This window comes from Octopus sinensis, linkage group LG9 (genome assembly GCF_006345805.1).
Source record: "Octopus sinensis linkage group LG9, ASM634580v1, whole genome shotgun sequence".
In the NCBI taxonomy this organism is placed as follows: Eukaryota; Metazoa; Mollusca; class Cephalopoda; order Octopoda; family Octopodidae; genus Octopus; species Octopus sinensis.
Genome location: NC_043005.1, coordinates 83881844 through 83904343, shown reverse-complemented (window position 1 = coordinate 83904343; position 22500 = coordinate 83881844). Strand labels below are relative to the sequence as shown.

General features: G+C 36.5%; 1 protein-coding gene across 1 annotated transcript in view; it reads right to left on the bottom strand.

The window, feature by feature from the left end:
* The window catches only part of LOC115215454 (organic cation transporter protein-like), a 45372-nt gene that overhangs the window by 3457 nt on the left and 19415 nt on the right, over positions 1-22500 (bottom strand). The window contains exons 3-8 of the mRNA XM_036506062.1: positions 18614-18717; positions 16333-16487; positions 13336-13507; positions 11119-11331; positions 9373-9599; positions 400-581 (exon numbers count right to left, since the gene is read on the bottom strand). Coding sequence (XP_036361955.1) covers positions 400-581; positions 9373-9599; positions 11119-11331; positions 13336-13507; positions 16333-16487; positions 18614-18717 — 1053 coding nt within the window. The remainder of the gene's footprint in view (positions 1-399; positions 582-9372; positions 9600-11118; positions 11332-13335; positions 13508-16332; positions 16488-18613; positions 18718-22500) is intronic.

The window sequence follows — 22500 nt, the reverse complement described above, 5'->3', positions numbered from 1 at the left end:
GTTCGACGCCATCTTGACCCCTTTCTGGTTTAGCGGCTGGACATTGTAAATATTACAATCGATTAACTTTCAGCCTTGCGCGCCCCGAACCAAGGACATCAGATAACACACTTATTGTTATTGTTACCAAGAAAGAGAATAAAGTAGTTATATATATTTCACGTCTGCGTCTTGTTGTTTCTGACTGGTAGAATTCTAGATTATTAAAGCAACGGCTAGTGATTGATTGCTTTCTTGTACCCCGAAAGTACAAGATCAGATATTCACATCACTCACACTAAGTTCGTTTCAAGCCTATCTCTGTCTCTTTACTAGTTGTGCTGGTTCCACGATGGGTGGACTAACAAAAGCGGCGAACAACAAAACGAATAGAAAGTCTGAAAGAATTTAAATACTTACAACATTGAGAGTGTAAGGTGCCAAAGCGCCACCAATACGGGCAAAGGTGGATAACGTCCCCAATGCACCGTTTCTTATACAAGTTGGATATAATTCCAAAGAGTATAAATACACGATTCCAAAAGCTGCAGAGATAAACAAACGGCCTAATATCGAACTGGCAGTTAACATCCATCGATGGGCTGAAAAAGAAAAAGATAAAAGACAGAAGTCTTTAGTAAAAGAGAAAAAAAATCCCCTTTTCGGTATTTGACAGGCATGTGAACCCTTAATACAATTCTTTGAATGGCTAACTAAGCTGTACATAATTTCAATAATACATTCTCTGGTTTCTCTAAAAGAGTTTGGATAAAATGATGGAAACACCAGGATGAAATGGAAGTTTTATTATTTAATATGGAATTGGTCCATGTTTGGCATAATCACAGATTTAATATGTTGAGGAATTGACTTGTACAAGTCCTGGATGGTTGTTAAGAGAATTTTGATCCATTCTTTAAATAAAGCCTTCTTTGGATCTTTCTACAACAATGCTGGAAGGAAACAGCTCCTCCCTTGTTACTCCAAAATGCATCATAAACGTTCAGTTATGTTTGGGTGGAATGATTGTAGGGGTGGTCTTCATACAATATTCTGAATAACATTACCCATGTGAATTGTCCCATTATTGCCCTGGAAGATTGTGATCCCATCAGGGAACAATATTTACACCACTGAATTGATATGGTCAGCTAAAATACTCATATAATCCTTGGCATTAAATCTGCCATGTCGCGCCAAGAGAATTTCATATTATGGCTACCTGAATCACCACAGAATCACTGCCATTCTTCACAGTTGGGGTTAAACAGTCAGTTTTAAAGGCTTCTTTGTGCTGTCTCTAGATATAAACTTAACCCAAATTTATAAAATAGAGTGAATGAGTTTTCATCAAAGATGACATTGTTCCTTGTGTATGACTCTCTCATCCCTTTTCTTTACTTTTTAATTTGCTCCCCTTCTTCCCCCAACTTCCTATAAAACTACTGTATATTAAATCTATTTAAACACTTCAGCCAAATGTAAGTTTTGTATAATTCACTTTTCTGTCTGAAGAATTTTTAATAGGAAGTCTCCGACATGCTTCACTAACACGTAAAACTTTGCAATTCCTATTGACAAACGAAACGTGTGTAATGGGGAATAAATAATACCTAAATCTGTTTCAACTTCCTGGTTTGTTATAATGTAACTCTGCAAGCAATACAACAACAACAACAACAACAACAACACTAACTACACACTTAATTGTAATAATGGAATAAGCAGCTGCGATTCAAGAGGAAACAGTTGCAATTTACCCTACCTACATACATAATATGTGTGCATGTGTACGCATATATTTATTTATATATGCTTTGTTTCTATCTATCTTTTTATTTTATATTTTTATGCCTGGTACCTTTTATTTTGATTTCTTTAGCTGAACTGCTAAGTTACAGCGACATGAAGACACCCACACCTGTTTTCAAGCATTGGTGGAGGACAAAGACACACACACACACAACACACCTAGATAAAGACATACACGTGTGTGTATGTATGTGTATAGGATGGAGTTCTGAAAGTGAAAGTGTAGAGCCCTTAACTTCACAGGGAAGTACGACAGCTATTTAGGAGAAGTTATGCAGAACACTTCGATGGTATACAATATATCTTTCTCTTTCTTGCACATTTAACTCATGGTGACAGGTTCTACGGTAGATTTTGGTAAAAGTGTAGCTCGGGTGGTTATGAAGTTCCTCTTTCTGCAAGGCAAAGGAGCAGTGGAAATTCATGGCAAGAGGAAAGAAATCTTGAAGGATGGCTGCTTATCTTACTCCACAAATGTAAATCTGGGTGTCAAGCTTTCAGGCTGATCGTTTCGAGGTTGCAGATGAACTCCGATCAGGACGTCCAGCTTCCGAGGCCACAGAGGACAAAGCCGACGCTGTACACGTCATGATTCTCGAGGACCGCCAGATCTCAGCTAAAGTCATTGCTGAAACTCTGGCGATTTCACGCAAAAGTGTTGGCCACATTATCCACACATTCTGGACATGAGGAAGCTTATGCGAAATGGTTGCCGAAATTCCTGACCGCAGATCAGAAGCACATCAGAGTGGCAACATCAAAAGCGATATTGGACCGGTTTGCAGCCAGAGAGGCTAATTTTATGGCTCGTTTAGTCATATGATCTCCAGTCCAAGCAGCAATCAATGCACTGGTGCCACATAAGGTCACTGCGTTCCGAGAAGTTTCGGAGCCAGAAAATGTTCTCACAAATATAGAAATGTTCTCACAAATTAGAAAAGCATTTAAATACTTCAATTCTAAATAACTCATTAATTGTAATTGCTTTTCACATAATATGATATGCTGCTATCAACCAGAGAGAAAATATATCGTGACCGCCGCCTTCAATCGCTGGGTCCCAAGCCCCGATGACTGCTGCTAGTGGTCAAACGTTCTACGACCCCCTTGCATCGCTAACTACCACGATAGGAAGCGGGTCGTGCTTCCGGTGGTTCGCGCATGCGCGAGAGGGCCCTTCCTTTCTCTGCCTTGGTAAAGGCACCAACACGCGCGAAATACAAATGGACGGTGCGCGAGCGCGCGCCGTTGTAGGATCACTACAGGCTTATCTTTTTATGGATTTACCTAACAACACGAATAAAGAAATATTATCCTCAGACCAGGCACAATGGCTATAAACCTTTTGTTACCGTATTTGGGATGAAATACACTGTATTTGTTTCAAAGAATTTAGTAAAATAGCTAAGCCTTTTCTTACCACATTTCTGAAATACACAGCCTTTGTTTTAATTAATTTTGAAATAACGAAGAATTTAGTGGAATAACTTTGTCATTATTAAGCTGCTACTTCCGATGGTGAGCTGGCAGAATCATTAACAGATTGGAACACAGTTGTCAAATTAAGTACTTTTTCTCTGGAAAGATTATGGCCTAATTGTTGTGGGACAAAGACGAAATACGACTCATAAAATACCAACCATAGAGTCATCTATCAATGCAGAATACTACATGTCTCTGTTGGACGAACTACAGGGAAATTTGAAACAGAAACACCGTGGAAAGCTGAGCCGCAATATCCTGTTCTTGCAGGACAATGCACCAGCATACACAACACATGAAACTACAGAAAACATGCGACTTTGGTTTCGAATAGGTAGTCCATTCTCCTTGCTCTCCTGGCTTGGCCCCCTCCGACTACCACCTCCTTCCCCAACTGAAGAATGTTCACAAGAGAAGAAAATTTCACTCCAATTCGGATGTGATCGCTGCTACAGACGCTTGGTTGGAGGCCCAACATTTCGGTTTCTTTTTACAGGGTTTAAAAAAAAATTAAGGACCGCTGCAATATGTGTGTGAATGTGAGGGAGGAAATATGTTGAATAACATCACAATTAACTGATACTTCTGTATTTTCTTTTACCCAAAGCAAGGAACTTTTCAGTACTCCTTATAAAAATCCTACATCACAACAATTAGTTACCTATCTATAAAATATGCTTAACATTATTAGAAAAAAATATGCATATCATATTATGTGAAAAGCAATTACAATTAATGAGTTATTTAGAATTGAAGTATTTAAATGCTTTTCTATATTTGTGAGAACATTTCATTGTAAAATTACCTTTCTATTTCTATGATATTTATTTAAAAGTAATTATATAATACCTCAAGGCAAAGATCACGTTTAAAACTACCAGTATTGTACGATGGTGTGTAACTAATAGTGGACCCCATTAAATCATACTTAATATTCCTATCCTTTGAATACCAAGTGCATTTACTAAAATTCACAGAATTGCATAATACCAATCCCCAAGTTAGTCTACTTAAGCCATTCAAATCAGATATTGGTAAGATTAGTAAATTTATTATATTTAAACATACTCCGAAGTTTAGACAAAATATTGAATTATATTTGTGGTCTAATTCATTCGAAGTAATTGATTGGTTCAATAATATTAGGGATGAAAAAGAACGTACTAAATTCATTCAGTTGGATATATCAGATTACTACTCATCCATCAACCCTATACAACTGAATAGCGCCTTAATCTTTGGAATGAAAAATTCAGATTCATACAGGTGTGAAATTAATATAATACTAACGGCTGGGAAAACCATAATTGAATTCGATGGAAAGTACTGAACTCGGACTAATAAACCGATTATTTCGACATTACTATGGGGCTCAGTGACTCAACTCAAGTAACTGATTTTTGGGATATTTACATTCTTATCTGTATTCATTTTGAATGACCTGAATTATGGGTGGACTATATAGAAATGACGGTCTTTTTCCTATCTATATGACTAATAAGATTAATCTAGAAAGGTTCCGTAAAAAACTTCTTCAATTCTTTAAGCATCTCGGCCTCTCTATCTTGAGAGAAAATTATTATACTAAGGGTAACTTCTTTCATGTGGATTTCAGTACTGACCGACCGTATCATAGACCGAATGAGTGCTTCAGGTTAGTGAGTAAAACTTCTAATCATTCTAGGAGCATCATAGACTCTATTGTTAAAAATATATCAAATCGTATTTCATGGCTTTCTGCTAATGAGGATCGATCTGCACAAAATCAAACTTACTATAACTACGCATTATCTGAAGTTTGGTGTAAGGACAAATTTTGTTATATCCAGAATTAAATTACTAATAAAATTCCTGGAAATGATAGAATATTAAATATGATGGAAATGAAGAATAAATACAACGAGTAATCTTATTTAATTAAGCTAAATAATAGCAAAAATAATGAATTGAAGATCAACATATGATTAACAAGCATAGATTCAACTCCATAGATACTAAATAAATTGTTGGTATAAACATTAACAACAACAACAACAACAACAGCAGCAGCAGCAGCAGCAGCAACAACAACAACAACAACAATAATAATAATAATAATGATAATAAGATGAAATGTAAGGAAACAGAAAAGAGTGAGAAATTCCAGCCACTGCAAGACGATAGGAAAGCTATGGAGCATGTTCAAGTAAAGAACAACTGCAATATAACACACAACAACACAACAATAATAATAATATAATAATAATAATATAATAATAATAATAATAATAATAATAATATTCTTATTTTTGTGTATCTTCTCAAAATATTAATATCTAGCTAAAATTATATTGAACTGAAATTCCTGTAATGAGAAGACCGCTTTGCCATGAGGTGGATGCGACCATCCTCACCCCACCCCTTCTTCCTCGTATTCAAACTTGAAGCGGGGCAATTTTATTTTAATGAACGAGGCAATGACTACATCTAAGAGGCAGAAGCAATCACAACGCTTGAACACCAGAAACTCCAAAATTAAACCAGGATTACAGGAATCCTGTATCGTAGGGTGGAGATACTGCTAGCGATGGTGTTGCGGGAGAAAAATATTCTGGGGGTTGTGCAACCTAAAATTCACTAAGCCTCATCATGAATGCTGAAATGTCAAATGAAAATAGAAATGAGAACGGTGCGAATGAGGCTGGGACACCTTGTGAAGGTTTCTCGCCCGGCGGGTGCCCCACGGGTGAGCAGCGTGGGCCCAGTCGTCATCAAGCAATTGCTAAAAGGAGATGGATAAAGAAACGAATGTCGCTGTAATGGAGTACTACTTTCTGGGTAATCCGAGAAATGATAATGAAGCACACGCTAGGGGATATAGGAAAAGAATGCACAGGTTCATGGGGGTAAAAGGTAGGTAAAAAAAAGAAGATGCGATGAAGCGCGCAATGGGAGAAAAGGGACAAAAATGAAATACAAAGAGAGCACGTCAGGTCGAAGAGAAACGCCTGCATGGCCAATTTTGGAGAGCCACTGAAGACGTATGTGGAACAAAATACACACAAACACACACGTACATGTATATGTGCACATACTTATGTGTCGTCTGTACTGTATATCTATATAGAATTGTGATAATTAGACGCAAACATTTAAAGGATGTTGAATCAACGTCTCCATTAAATACAAGTTAAAAAGAAATGGTGAAAGAAAGAATAATGTATTCATTGAAACCAGAGGCGATGAAGAGCTTAGCAGACGACCCACCAAAGTTACTTGACAGGTTTCCAACTGTTTGGTATTGGTTTGAGAGTTATAAAATATTAATATTGAACAGGCACAGACACAGCTGTTTTGTAAGAGGTTTGCTTCCCAACCCCATAGCTCTGGGTTCAGCCCCACCGTGTGGCACCATGGTAAAGTATTTTCTATTATAACCACGAATCAACCAAATCCTTGCGAGTGGATTTGGTAAAATGAAACTGAAAGAAATCCGTTTTATATTTGTCTGTGTTTGTCTCCTCTCATTCCTCGACAACTGGTGTGTTTACGTCCCTGTAACTTAGAAGTTCAGTTAAAGTGACCGATAGAATAAGCATTAGGCTTTATAAAATGAGTCCATTTGACTAGAACTTCTTCGAGGTGGTGCCTCAGCATGGCCGGGCTCTAATGTTTGAAATTAGTAAAAGATAAAAGATAATATATATTATATAATATAGTGTGTGTGTGTGTGTGTGTGTGTGTGTGTGTGTGTGTGTGTGTGTGTGTGTGTGTGTGAGGTCATTCCATAAGTTCTGTCCGATTTTACGTTTTTTTTAAATTGAATGAAATTTAATAGTATTTTAGAATGTCTAATGGAATTAAAAATTATTTTTATGCATTTGTGTAAATTTAAACTAATTAAATATTATTTTACAGAATAATAGAATTAAAATTTCTTTGATTAAAACCCTTCATAATCTCAGCTCTTCATGGATTGATTATAAAAAAGCCTTTGACAGTATACCACATTCGAGGATTCTGAAATCGCTGGACATTTTCAAAATTTCTCCTGTGATTTCAGACTTTTTAAAGTATAATAGGTCACTATGGAACACGAAGATCCAATTATATCATTCTAATGGAGTATTGCGCTCAAACAATATTAGCATAAACTGTGGAATTTTCCAAGGTGACTCATTTTCACCACTAATTTTATGCATAGCACTAATACCACTCTCAAGTGAACTGAATAGAACAGGTTATGGGTACAAAATTGACAACAGGAAAATAAGCCATCTATTTTATATGAATGATTTAAAACTATATGGCAAAGATGACGAAGAGCTTGAAGGACTACTACATACTGTGAAAAAATTCAGTGATGATATCGGGATGGAGTTTTGCCTTGAAAAGTGTGCCAAAGCCACTTTTAAGAAAGGGAAATTGGTAAAGTCAAGTTTAATCGAATTAGATGTCGAAACACTAATAAAGGAACTTGAGCAGGAACAAACCTGTAAATACCTAGGAATAAATGAAGGTTCTGGTATCAAGCATGCAAGCATGAAAGAGAATGTTAGGAAGGAATGTTATAGAAGAGTTCGAGCAGTCTTGAAGTCTGAGCTGAATGCATATAATAAAGGTTTTAGCCATAAATTCCTTAGCAGTACTAGTTGTTCTTTATAGCTTCAATGTGCTTAACTGGAATACCAGTGAAATAATGAAAATTGACAGAAAAATCCGCAAGCTACTGACTTGTAATAAGATGCACCATTCAAAGGCAGACGTGGATCGTCTTTACCTTCCCAGAGCTCAGGGAGGACGAAGTTTGATCCAGCTTGAACTTACGTACAAAACCACCACAATCGGACTGGCCAAATACTTTGAAACAACCAATGATTGGATGCTAAAACTTGTTGTATGAAAGACTAGTATGAAAGACATGCTAGTATGAAAGACTGAAAAAACTTCACTCTATTCTGAAAGAGAGCAAACAATTCGCTACTGATCTCTTAGATACCTACCAGAATTGATCAGGTTGAAGGAAATGCGCCAACTGCTGCTGTAAAAAAAATAAATTAATTGCAAATTAGCTAGGAGATGGGAACAGAAACCTCTGCATGGCAAGTATGTGGCCCGTAGCAAACAAGCTGATGTCGACCAGAAACACACGCACCAATGGCTACGAAGCTCAGGGCTAAAATCAGAAAGTGAAGGTGTCATATTAGCTGCTCAAGACCAAAACTTATTAACCGGTACTACCAAGCCAATGTGATAAAAAATGGAGCTGACCCAAAATGCCGATTCTGTAACGATGAGATTGAAAACTATAGACCACCTAATCTCAGGTGTAGAGTCTTAGCACCTGCAGAATAAAGCAAGACATGACAGAGTCGGCCAATATTTTCACTGGACAATATGTCGGCATTATAAAATCAGAACCGCTGACAAATGGTATAAACACCATCCTTAAGCTGTGACTGAGGGAGAAAATGTGTCGATTCTCTGGGACTTCCCCGTACAGACCGACAAGACTATAAAGCTAATAAACCGGATATTATCATAAAAGATTAGACAAAAGGTGTTTTATTAATTGACATGAGTATCCCTTGCGATCACAATATAGCGGCGAAAGAATTTGACAAGATCAGTAAAATAAAAGACTTGCTGATAGAAATTGAAAAAATGTGGCATCTCAAGGCGACTACAGTACCAGTGATTGTAGGATCTCTAGGAATGATAAAAAAAGGTACTGAAACCTATTTGAAAATGATACCAGGCTTACCACCACTACAGGAAGTGCAAAAAATCGTATTAACTGGAACGGCTCATATAGTGAGAAGAGCATTATCGCTGTGAAATAACATCCATCCATGAATATATTTATTTATTAATTTTTTAAATACATATTTTACCTGTGAATTTGCGTTTGTAATCTGGGAATGCATACAATGAGCTTCTCTAACCTAGGTGTACGGAAAACACTCGGCGAGAAACGGAAGAAAATTTGAAGAAAGAAGGCAATAATAATAATAATAATAATAATAATAATAATAATAATAATAATATTGATGATGATGATGACGATGATGATGATAACAAATAGAACAAGAACAACAACAATAATAATGATTCGTTTACCTTTAGTGCCATAGAGGACAGGAAATATTCCAGCAATACAAGCGACTCCAGTCAAAACCATCATGCTAGTATGCAAATTTTTTCTTCCAACACGATTTAACAGAAGGATGCACAGAGCATGGCCCGGAAGCTCGACAACCGAAATCAAAAAAAAATTCATATAGAGATTGCCATACAATTTGCCAACATTAAGAGTAAGGCCGTAATATACCAAGCTCACAGTCACCCTATAGAAAAGAAATGAAATATTTTATACAATGTACAAAAATGCACAAAAATTGCAGACCAAACACTGGTTAGATGGCTACGAAAATTTCTTAGAGAGAATTATGATAATTTGAACATTGAGACCAACAGCAAGTAAAGTTATACAACTAACTGTCTAACATAGACAACTCAACAGCTGAGACAGAGTTAGCCAATGAGAGCTAATTGATGGGGGCAACTTTAGTGCGCTGGATAAATGGTTTGTAGGTATATGTGACCTTTGTTAGTTTACGTGTGTATAGAGTGTTTATGTTTATGGAGTAGAAAATATTTCGTGGTCTGACACTTGATAGCCAATGGTAATTCTTAGTGAAATAGTTTTCTAAATTTGATGAAGCTTTGCCTAAATCACCATATCCTTCCTCTTCCTCATTGTAAAGAAAAACCTAAATTAGTTTGTTAGTTTAACTCAAGATTCCAGCAGATACAGTAGAAATGGTGTTGCCCCAGATGCACTGGAACAGCCACTCTGATCTCACACTTGCAGATAGCTGTCTCCACCCTGATAGTGGTGAGCAGGGATGTGGTTCAGGGCCTAAGAATGCTTGACGTCTCCACTGACGCAGGCTTGACCACAAACCTGTCAGAGAATGGGCAATACTTCAATAACCTACTTTTAGAGACATCAGACAACTTATTCTGACTTAACACTTTCGTTACCATGGTGTTGTTAAAATACGTTAGTTTTGTTTCAACTAATTTTCAAAATAATGAGGAATTTAATAAAATGAGGTGCCCATAATTAAGACTGGAACACAAATAAACATGAAATTTTAATGGAAATTTTCAAATTAGATCAAACAGGAAGTCTGTATGATACAACAAGGAACATCTCATGTGGGTTGATATCAAAAGGGTCAACTAAGTTTTACTTCTCATGTTATCCTTCTTTGCTTTGTTCTAAAAGAATTCCTTTATTTCATTTTCATGTAAGCATCCTTGCACACTTAGTATCTTTGATATTCCTTCAAGTTTGACTCTACATGAATTTCTTGCAAGAAAACTTCCACAATATCTGCATCATTCTGATCAATATAGGTGCATGCATGGCTGCGTGGTAGAAGCTTGCTCCCCAACTACATGGCTCCAAGTTCAATCCTAGTGCGCGGTACCGTGGTCAAGTGTCTTCTACCCTAATCATGGCTGACCAAAGCCATGTGAGTAGATTTGATAGATGGAAACTGAAAGTAGCTCATCATATTACACACACACACACACACAGCTATGTGTGGGTCTTTATCTATGTGTTTTACCCCTACAACTATCTGATAACCTCTGTTGGTTTGTTTATGTCCCCATAACTTAATGGTTTAAAAAACCAATGAAATCAGCACCAGGATTTAAAAAGTCTGAGGTCAATTAATTCAAGTAAAAGTTTTTCAAGGCGGTGCCCCAGCATGGCACCAGTCAAATGTCTGAAACAAGTAAACGATAAAAGATAAAGAACACACAGAAAATGGTAACTGTAATATCACTCACCAGTTTAGTATAAAAATTAGGGTCCGTTTTAGAAGCTGAGGAATGGTAAACATTTTCCAGATTTCTACTTTTTTATTGTTCGATGAGGAAATGTTGACGATTTCTGTTTGAGGCAAAACTGTTTTATTCAGTTTGGCGATGTTGCTAAGAATTAAGTTGGCATCTTTTGTTCTCTTTTTATTGAGGAGCCATCGGGGAGACTCGTCTAGGAAACTTGCAAATAGAAAACGGAACATATAGGAGCACTCCGTCGGTTACGACGATGAGGGTTCCAGCTGATACGATCAACGGAACAGCTTGCTCGTGGAATTAACGTGCAAGTGGCTGAGCATTCCACAAACACGTGTACCCTTAACGTAGTTCTTGGGGAGATTCAGCGTGACACAGAGTGTGACAAGGCTGGCCCTTTGAAATACAGGTACAACAGAAACAGGAAGAAAGAGTGAGAGGGAGTTGTGGTTAAAGAGTACAGCAGGGTTCATCACCACCCCCTGCAGGAGCCTTGTGAAGTTTTAGGTGTTTTCGCTCAATAAACACTCACAATGCCCGGTCTGGGAATCGAAACTGCGATCCAACGACCGCGAGTCCACTGCCCTAACCACTGGGCCATTGCGCCTCCACAAAGAAAACGGAACATACACACACATATATGAACACACACTCTCATACATACACACATACATGCATACATACATACATACATACATACTACATACATACATACATACATACATACATACATACAACAGACAGAGATTGGTAGATCGATAGATTGGTAGATAGATAGATTGGTAGATAGATAGGCATTTGTTCATGATGTCATACAGTGAGACTGAACCCAGAACCATGTGGTTGGGAAGCAAACATCTTACCACACAAACAGCCACGCCTGCATCTTTGATGTTAATAAAGATGTTTAAAAGTCAGGTGAAGCTGTATTTAAAGCTTCTTAAGTTACTCGTCTCTAACATCGAATGCTTTTGCCCCAAAGGAGAACTAATCAACAAATTGGATTCAAACGAAGGTACAGGGGTTAGATCAGAGTTTTCCTCCCCCTAGAGAGATATCTAAACAAAGGTTAAGGGTTTCTCACTCCCAGCTGTCCTTAGACGGGTTTTGCTTCTCTTCCTGGAGGGTGTCCAATATAAACATTCTTCACTCCCACCCCACTTCCCAAACGAACTTGTTAGGGTTGCAAGTATAGTCGCCATCTATGTAACGGGTTGTATATACATATACACATACGTGCACACTAACACATACACACATACACATATGCACATATCCATTCATCTACCCTATATACATCCATACATATATACATATATGCACCACATATACTTAAGTACGTCCGTATATATAAATCCATGCAACCATACATTCATTTACTCAAACGTACATACATGCATACATACATTGATCCATACATACATACATACATACACATACATAATACATACATACATACATACATACATCAATACACACTTATATACATACACACATCCAGCCATACATATATAGAGATATCCATACATTCGTACATACAGAGATTCTTTGATCATACACCTACATATCCACACACACATCCATTCATTCATATATATTTCTTTACTACCCACAAGGGGCTAAACATAGAGGGGACAAACAAGGACAGATAAGAGATTAAGTCGATTACATCGACCCCAGTGCGTACTGGTACTTAATTTATCGACTCCGAAAGGATAAAAGGCAAAGTCGACCTCGGCGGAATTTGAACTCACAACGTAACGACAGACGAAATACCTATTTCTTTATTACCCACAAGGGCTAGACATAGAGGGGACAAACAAGGACAGACATAGGTATTAAGTCGATTACATCGACCCCAGTGCGTAACTGGTACTTAATTTATCGACCCCGAAAGGATGAAAGGTAAAGTCGACCTCGGCGGAATTTGAACTCGCAACGTAACGGCAGACGAAATACCGCTAAGCATTTTACCTGACGTGCTAACGTTTCTGCCGCTCTCTGACTTTCGACAGATGAAATACCGCTAAGCATTTCGCCCGGCGTGCTAACGTTTCTGCCAGCTCATCGCCATTCATTCATTTACTCATACGTACATACATGCATGTATTGATACATACACCCAGCCATATTTACATCTGTGTAACCATACAGGTATAAATGCATTCATCCATCCATCCATCCACCCATACACACATGCATACCTACCAGACATAGGCGACACCGAGCACCAGTGACGGGACTGATATTATGATCACCACCGGCTTCCAGGTCCTCACAAAGTACGTCAGCAGAGAAGTGATCATGAGTCCGACGGCAAATACCACTTGGATGACAATGGAAGATTTCATTCTACTGTCCACCGAAGATATTTCAGAAGCTAGAATTTGAAAGAATGATGACGAGGAAATATGATGACAACAATTACGAAGATGATGATATAAAGAGGGAATTTATAATACATACACACACGCGCGCGTACGTGCATATATAAACATGCATATATATATATATATAAAGTTAATCCAAACAAGAAAACAAAAAAGACAACAACGCAAGGAGGTGGGGTGGAACAATTAAAGTATTATTAGGCGCTCAGGAAAAAAGGGAAGAAGGAGGGTATGACGTTTCGAGCGGAGCTCTTCGTCGGAAACATAGGAGAAAGAAAGATCCCGAGGTGGGAGGACAGGGAAAAAAATGCAAGTGGTCTCACGAGGTCAATATATATTATTCAAAGGAATTCCAATTCTGTCTGTTTTTTATGTTTTATTTATATTATTTATAATATTAATGTAGAATATAGAATATATAGTATAAATAGTATATAGAATATAGTATAAATAGAATATAGAATATATAGTATAAATAGTATATATAGTAAAATGAAATGAAGCATTGAATAGATGAAATGTTGAATATAACATATTAAGGGACTAGTATACTTTCTTGCATTTAAGCAGTCTTCAAGGTCCCAGGTTGTGACAGGAATGTTTCAACTGTAGTAGACTGGCTGTCTTTTGTCCTTTATATATGTTCCAGTAGTTGTTTGGCTATTTTTTAAAATGATGCCAAACCATTTTTCAATGTTTCTTTTTAGAAATGATGACAGCAGTACGTTTTAGAGATTTTTTGTGTTTTAGTTATAGGGATAAGATTTTTAAAACCCAAATATGATTAATTTAATCATTGTTTGTTAAGCTAGGGTTTGAATTTCTTAATAAAGTCCTTTTCTCTCAGTTTTCTCCTAATTTCATTCAAGTTGTAAAGTTTATGAAATGGGAATATCATAAAATTTTTCCGACTGCATGTTGCCAGATGGTTACTCAGTGGTATTTGGCAGACTTCTGGGTTTTTAATTTGTTGTCGATGCACACGCGAACGTTCTGATAGTGCATCACCTGTCTGGCCACCATACAGCTCTTCACAATTTGGGCATTTGATGCAGTAGATTACATTTCTGCTTTCGCAGTTCATGTTCGCGTTTGTGAATATTTTCCCTGTTTTTGTGTTCATATATGGGTCGGTATGAATTAATGGGCATGTACCGCATCGGTTATCATTGCATTTAGATATAGTGAATGGTTGATTTTTGTTGCTAAGGTGAAACCTTGCCTTTGTTAACTTTTTCAAGCTCTTAGGCTATCTCTTACTGAGAGTTTGATCTGTAATTATATTTTTCAATTCCTTACTTTGTGCAATGATTGGCAAGTTTGCTTTAGCGATATTGAAGATGTTCTGGTGGCATGGATTGTGTGTCACTATAAATGGTATGATTTGTTCTTGTTTTTCTCTTCTTTGTGGTGTCCTCAGTTGTTGTATCTTCAAAGCCCGCTGAATACCATTTTCAATAAGTAGGGACGGGTATTTTTGTTTGGCAGAAATTCTTTCAGTTCCATCAGGTGCTGATTTCTGGCCTTTAGATCCTCTACAATAGTACAGATTCTTCTGGCTAAGCAGTATGGGATGTTACGTTTTGTATGCGGTGGATGGCACGATTTAAAATTCAGGTACTGGTGTGTATCTGTGTGTTTATAATATATATCTGTGGTAAAGGCGGTGTTCTTTTTAATCACCATTATATCTAGGAATGGTAATTTGGTACTGCTCATCTTTTTTGTAAATTGGATGGATGGGTGTAGGTTGTTCAGGAGGATGTTGAATTCTTCCACGGTGTCTTGAGATTTTTTCCAGATTATGAGGCAATCGTCGAGGTATTTCTTTCATGCTTTTTCAGTATACTTTCTAAATTCAGTGCAGTATCTCTCCTCTATTTTCTGGTAGAGTTTTTGCTCTAAGTATCCCATCACCGAGTTCGCATAAACGGAAGCAAACCTCGTTCCCATAGCCGTGCCTTTAATTTGGATGTAGTTCTTTCCATTGAAGAAGAAAGTGCTGTTTTCCAGAATAAGTCTGACTGAGTCTAATATGAATGTCACTGTGAATCAGTTGGGAATTGCTTCCCTATGTTTATCTACCCAGTATTTGATCACCTTTATTCCTAAACCATGTGAGATATTGGTTTAATGGCTTACTACATCAAAGCTTAGTAGGATTGAATTTGTTTCAGTGGTTTTGGGAAGATGGGACATAGAATCGATGTCATCCCGAATGAAACTGGGTATGTAGGTACATAGTGGTTTTAAAATAACCTCGTTCGTTGCCATCCGCTGATCCTCATGCACAAGCTGATCAATGCTCTCCACATTTCCGGTAGATGACGCTCGTGGCAGGTCTTCCTGATCGTTCATCGGCTCCCAGGGACGTTCTTTCGCTTTTGAAATATCCGCGCCACTTGAAACTTTGCGTACGACCCATTGCCTCATCACCGTAAGATTCCTGAAGCATGCTCAATGTCTCGGTAGCAGACTTCCAGGTTTTACGCAAAATTTCACGTTGGTTCTTTGTTCCAACTTCCTGTCCTTGACTACACCATATACGTGATCCCAAGAACACAAATTTTACAACATACGAACACAGTTATGTCACTTGGCACACTGCCTCGTGAAGACTGTTGCCTTTCCACTCAGAGCAACGTAACAATTCTTGCGTAATGAGACAATATAAAGTTGTTGATCTGATTAAAAACCATCAAAGGATCTCCTTCTAACGGACGAGAACAGACAAAGAACAAAAGACAGGAAATCATTCAACTTGCATTCAAATTTAAAAGTGAATATTTATGGTGTTTTATTGTTGTTTGCTTACCAAAGACAACCGAAGGAACGAAGGATCCAGCACCACCAATAGCTGTGAGAAAACGTAACACATATATGGCATAAATGTTGGAGATGAAGGCCGTTGCTATTCCGGTTGACCCTTGCAAAAATAAACTCACAATTATCACTTTTTTGCGACCAAATCTGAAAAAGATTGAAGAGAAAAACTTTAAATTCACACACACACACACACATGAGGTGTGCTCAAAAGGTATCCGAATTTAATGATTTGTCCTCCAATTCTAATGTCATGGGGGGAAAATATTTTGAATGTGGGGGGGGGACATTGCCCTTCCTGCGCCTGTTGGCTGCATCAGTTCTCGGCTGTTATGCCTAAAGTACAGATATGTAGTTCTCACTCGATTTTCGTTTTCCCGTCAGACGACCAAATGCATCAAGCAGAGATATTGCATCATGTTTAGCCAAAAGCTTGGTGGTACTCAAGCTCACACCATCCGGAGAATTCAACAAACCATTGGCGATATGATACCATGGACAAAACTCAGATTAAGGATGGTACAACTGTTTCAAACATGCCTTCTACTGAGTGGTGAGGGAGGCATGTTCAGGCAGGCCATCCACAAGTGGAAACGAGGCGGTGACTGAGAAGATTCGGCGAATAGTTATGGAAGGATATCATGTAACAATCCAGGAAATTACTTATAAAGTTATCCATGAATTCTATAGAACCTTTAAATCATCAGATCTTTTGTCCCCCATTTTCCCTTTTGTGTAATTACTTTGGTGAAGAGTTCTTTTATATTATTTGCTTATATTTTCATATATTTTATATATTATTTTTACTTCACCTCTTGTTATTTTGCTTAAATTAAAGATGAGGGCACTGTCTTTAAGGTACTGCCTTGAAGAATTTCTAGTCAAATGAAACGACCCCAGTACTTTTTTCTCAAGCCTGGTACCAATCTTATGGTATGTAGAAATTTATAAACGTTTAGGTATTTCTCAGCCAGAATTTACCATCTACCTACATTCCTTTGTTAAAAACAAAACGTTGAGGCACCCAATTACTAAGGACTTCAATACTGGGCTTTGTACCTTTGACCTTTGCATTGTCAAATCCAATACATCCATTAATACCAAAAGCAACAACAATACTCTCCCACCTCGTGCCGACCTAAGAAAAGAGAAACACCTACACACTTGTCTACAAATTTCTACCTGCATGAATAAATTCTAAACAATAACATCGTCCAACTTTTAATCAATAAAAATTTCTCCAAAACACCTCTCCATAATAACCAACCATAAAAACCTGATTACCACTCCACTCAAACCCCCACACAAAAGGAAGATGCTAGCTCAGACTATATAAAGGCAAGACTAACTCTAATGTATTGCAGTCGGACGGTGGCTTAGCTGGCCGAAACTTCGAAGTTACTGTCAGCAACATTCTTGCTTAAGAATAATAAATATTCATTTATATATATACACAAACACACACAAACACATTCGACACCCCCACCACCACAATCATCTATTATATCACAAACACACACACACACACCATATACACACAAACAGACGCAGGAGTGGCTGTGTGTTAAGAAGCGTGTTTACCAACCACATAGTTCCGGATTTAGTCCCACTGCGTGACACATTGGGCAAGTGTCTTTTAGTATACCCTCGGGCCGACCAAGGCCTTGTGAGTGGATTTGGTAGACAGTGGATTTGGTATATGTGCACGTATATATTTGTGTTTGTGTGTGTGTGTGTGTGTGTGGTGTGTGTGTGTGTGTGTATTTTTGTACACATTTGGGTATGTATTTATACTCTTGTTCCCAGATCTCACCTCTAATAGTAGCACCTGTTAAAGTCCCAGGTATGGTTTAATTAGCATGTAAATCACTGGGAATGAAGGACCCCTATATCTTGTCAGAACTTCCTCTTAGGCAAAGGTAAACTTGTATAAAAAAGCATTGAAGTGCAGTTGGCTTCTGGTCATCTCAGCCTCTGTTGTGCCTCTGGTTTTATAGCTGTTTACTCAGAAAAGTGGTTCTTCTCAAAACAAATCCATGCACAGGAACTTCTTGGACTCTCAGAACGTTTGCAAGGAAGTTTTGAACTTATGAAGTGGTCATGCTCGGTCACGAGTTAACATCCACAACCATATATACAGATCCATGCACTACACACACACACACACGTACTCACACACACATACACACACACACATATGAAATGTGCAAAAATACAAAATGTAATGCAAACACTAAACACACCAGCGTGCAGATATGACACACAAAACTTACCTGTCTGATAAAATTCCACAGACGACCATGGCGAAAAGGTAGCCCAAGAAGAAAAAGGTAAAGGCATGCTTTGCCAGAATCGCATCATCGCAAACGAGATTCAGCTGCAATGAGAAATATGAAAACTATTTAATGCTTTGGAATTGTAGAAACACTGTTTCTTAGAAACCCCTTTCATAGTCAGTGTGTATTCAAAGGACTTTGTTGTAGGAACAACTGTCATGTGACACTCCCAGAATCGATTGCATAATAGGGAAGGATCCACTGTCACAGGAACCTTTGTTCATTGGTTTGGGAACAGTGAGAGTACAGCCACTAAAATTTGGTGATGCAGGGGCAATGAAAAGGCTTTAAACAACCTCCTAAAACCTTTATCACAAAAACACAAAAAAATGAACGTGGAACCATTTTTGGACTGATTTAAAACATTATTTCCCATTATTGGATTAATCCAATATGACTAATGCACTTGTTATATAATAATAATAATAATAATAATAATAATAATAATAATAATAATAATAATAATAATAATAATAATAAAAATAATAATAATAATAATAATATTAATATTATATTATTATTATTATTATTATTATTATTATTATTATCATTATTATTATTATTATTATTATTATTATTATTATTATTATTGTGTTTTAATATTAAGATTGCAAAAAATCGTTTTGTAAAATATTTTGGACCTGGGTTTGCACCCCTAAGCAAATTTCATTCCTGCAGTTATGCCACTGTTGGGGGTTAACCCAGAATCTTTTGTGTGGAGGGACTTTGTTGTAAAGATTGTTTTCAAGAATTAGTCTCAGAATCTATTCTGACCCAGGAGTTATATTGGAAAGATTATCAATAACCATTGCCAGAACACTTCACGCTATGGCGACAATGTCTTGGAACCACAATCAATATCCAGTCCCAACATACATTGCATCATAGAGATGTACATTTGTAGAAAACTCTATCAATAAAACCCCAGCACATATTCCATTTTCTTCACTCATTCACCCTCCATATACTCAGATATCTCCCTGGATAAGATGGTATCTATATTTGTCCTCGACCTTGTCAACCTTGGGTCTTGTAGGAATTATTCTAAATCCATTCTGCCAGTTGCCATGGTTCTCATCAACTCCTTTGGTATTAGGCATAACCCTGCAACCTTCCATTTCCACTTTGATGCCATTTGATGACACCTTCAGGTCCCAACTGTCCCTTATTCTATGATTTCTCTGCATGATAATTGATGGGATTTTGAAGGATGGCAGAGCTTTCAGAGGTGTGTAAAAGCGTTCTCCTGATTGTTAATTAGTAATAAAGTGACTGCTGGTTCCAGACAGTAAGAAATAGAATCTTTCAACCATCTTCCCTTTCTCTGGCATCATGGAACTTGATTTGGTGGGTTGTAAGTCTTTCTTGGTAAGGTATGTCTTGCAATATTCACCAACTGTTTGGGACTAACATATATATATATATATATATATATATATATATATATATATATATATATATAACGGGAAGCTTTATGAAAATAGACAAAAGACGAAGGCAGGTTTACGGAAATAAACAAAAGACGAAGGCAGGTGGAATATAAATATATATATATATATATATATATATATATATATATATATATATATAATATATACATATATATATATATATATATGTATATATGTATATATATGTATATATATATATATATATATATATATATATATATATACATATATATACATATATTTTTTCAACGAGTGAAAATAAGTTAAATATTACAACTCCCCCTTTTCATAAAGTGCAAACGCCATGAAATTGTATGGATTCACACAGCAACAACATATATATATGTATATATATATATATATATATATATATATATATATATATATATATTATATATATATATATATATATATATATATATACACATATATACATATTTTTTCTCTCCTTGTTTTTTCTGTCTCCCTTTCTGTAGAAGAGCGTAGGCTCGAAAGGTAAAATACTTTTTCTATTCCTGGGCGTTATACTAATACATCTGTTTGTTCTGTACACCACCTGTCTTCGTCTTTTGTTTTTTTTCGTAAACTCTCCCTATATGTATGTATGTATCTATATATATATATATATATATATATATATAATATATATATATATATATATATATATATATATATATATAATATATATATATATACTAGCAGCATAGTCCGGCGTTGCCCCGGTATGTAAGAAACTTTGTCGATAAGCAATGCTCTTTACCTTTTTACCTTTTTTGTACTCATTGAACCGTTATTTTGTAAAATGAAGCCTAAAAGGCATTAAGGCATTCAAGAAGTAAGGCATGAAGAAGTAGGGAAAATCTATGTGAACTTTCAAAAAATATCGCAGAAAAATCGGTTTGCTATGTGTGCCACATATGATGTAATTAACCGATTTTTTCCAGTAATAACGTATCCTATTGGAATCAAAAGGGCCATATAGCTCCTTGGAGCAGACATGATGCTCGCTGTGAATTTCAAAAAAAATTCCTGCCAATTTGTTAAAAATAATGTCGAAAATATGTCATCTTGAATTTGAACGCGATTTCCCAAAATGGCATGATTTTATCGATTTTTTCTGATGGTAAGGTATTGCATGGAAAACTAACATCAGAATTAAGTTCCTTAGGGTAACATTAAGCTTCACCATGAGTTTAGTGAAAATCGATTGCAAGTTGCGAAAACTACAACGGAGAATGTGTTGCATATGATAAGCTTAGACTCTGGACCCCATGTCAAATTTATCGATCTTTTTTCAGAACTGGGGGAACTTTTCAAAATTTTCGCTGCGTTAGATTTGAATTATGACATTGGGCTAAGTGTGTGTCAAGTTTCATCAGAATCGGTTGAAAGCCGTGGTCAGGGTGAGGGTACAACCTGACAGACACACAGACAGACAAACTACCTTTTATATATAGAGAGATACATACATATATTTATACATATATATATATAATATATATATATATATACATACACATGTATGTATATGTCTATATGTATATATATATATATATGCATTTATATATATATATGTATGTATGTATGTATATGTGTATATATGTATGTAGGCATATATATATATATTATATATATATATATATATATATATATATATATATATATATATATGTATGTATGTGTGCGTGTTTGTGAGTATGCATGCGTGTGTGTGTGTGTGTTCGTTCCCCATCACTGCTTGACAACCAAATTTGGTGTGTTTAACTTAAGAGTTCAGCACAAGTGAGCAATAGATTAAATACCAGGCTTTATAGAAAAACAATAACTATTGAGGTCGATCGTCCAAGTAGAATTCTTCAAGCAATGCCCCAGCATGGCCACAGTCTAATGAGTGAAACCAGTAAAAGATAAAAGATAACGGATATTTATGGTTATGGGGAAATGCTTATCTATGACGGTTGCAAAGTCTCAAACAAAATTATATTGAGCAACGAGTGAAAAGAAGTTAAATATTACAACACCCGCTTTTTATAAAGTGCAGACGCCATGAAATTGTATGGATTCACACAGCAACAAGTTCTGAATGATTCTTTCATATAACATTTCAATATTTGTATTGTTAAAGCTGTTAATCACAATGTCATCTGTGGCAACCAAAGAGAAAATAATAACTTTTATATTTTTGAGAAATATTCAATATTCAAGATTTGAAGAGGTTAACTTTACTTCTTTCCATTAACAACTTTAAAGTTTTTCATTATCATAGCTAGCAGTTCTACACACACACGCGCACACACACTCACACACACACACACACACACACACACATACATGATATATAAACATACATATATGCATATGTATATATACATA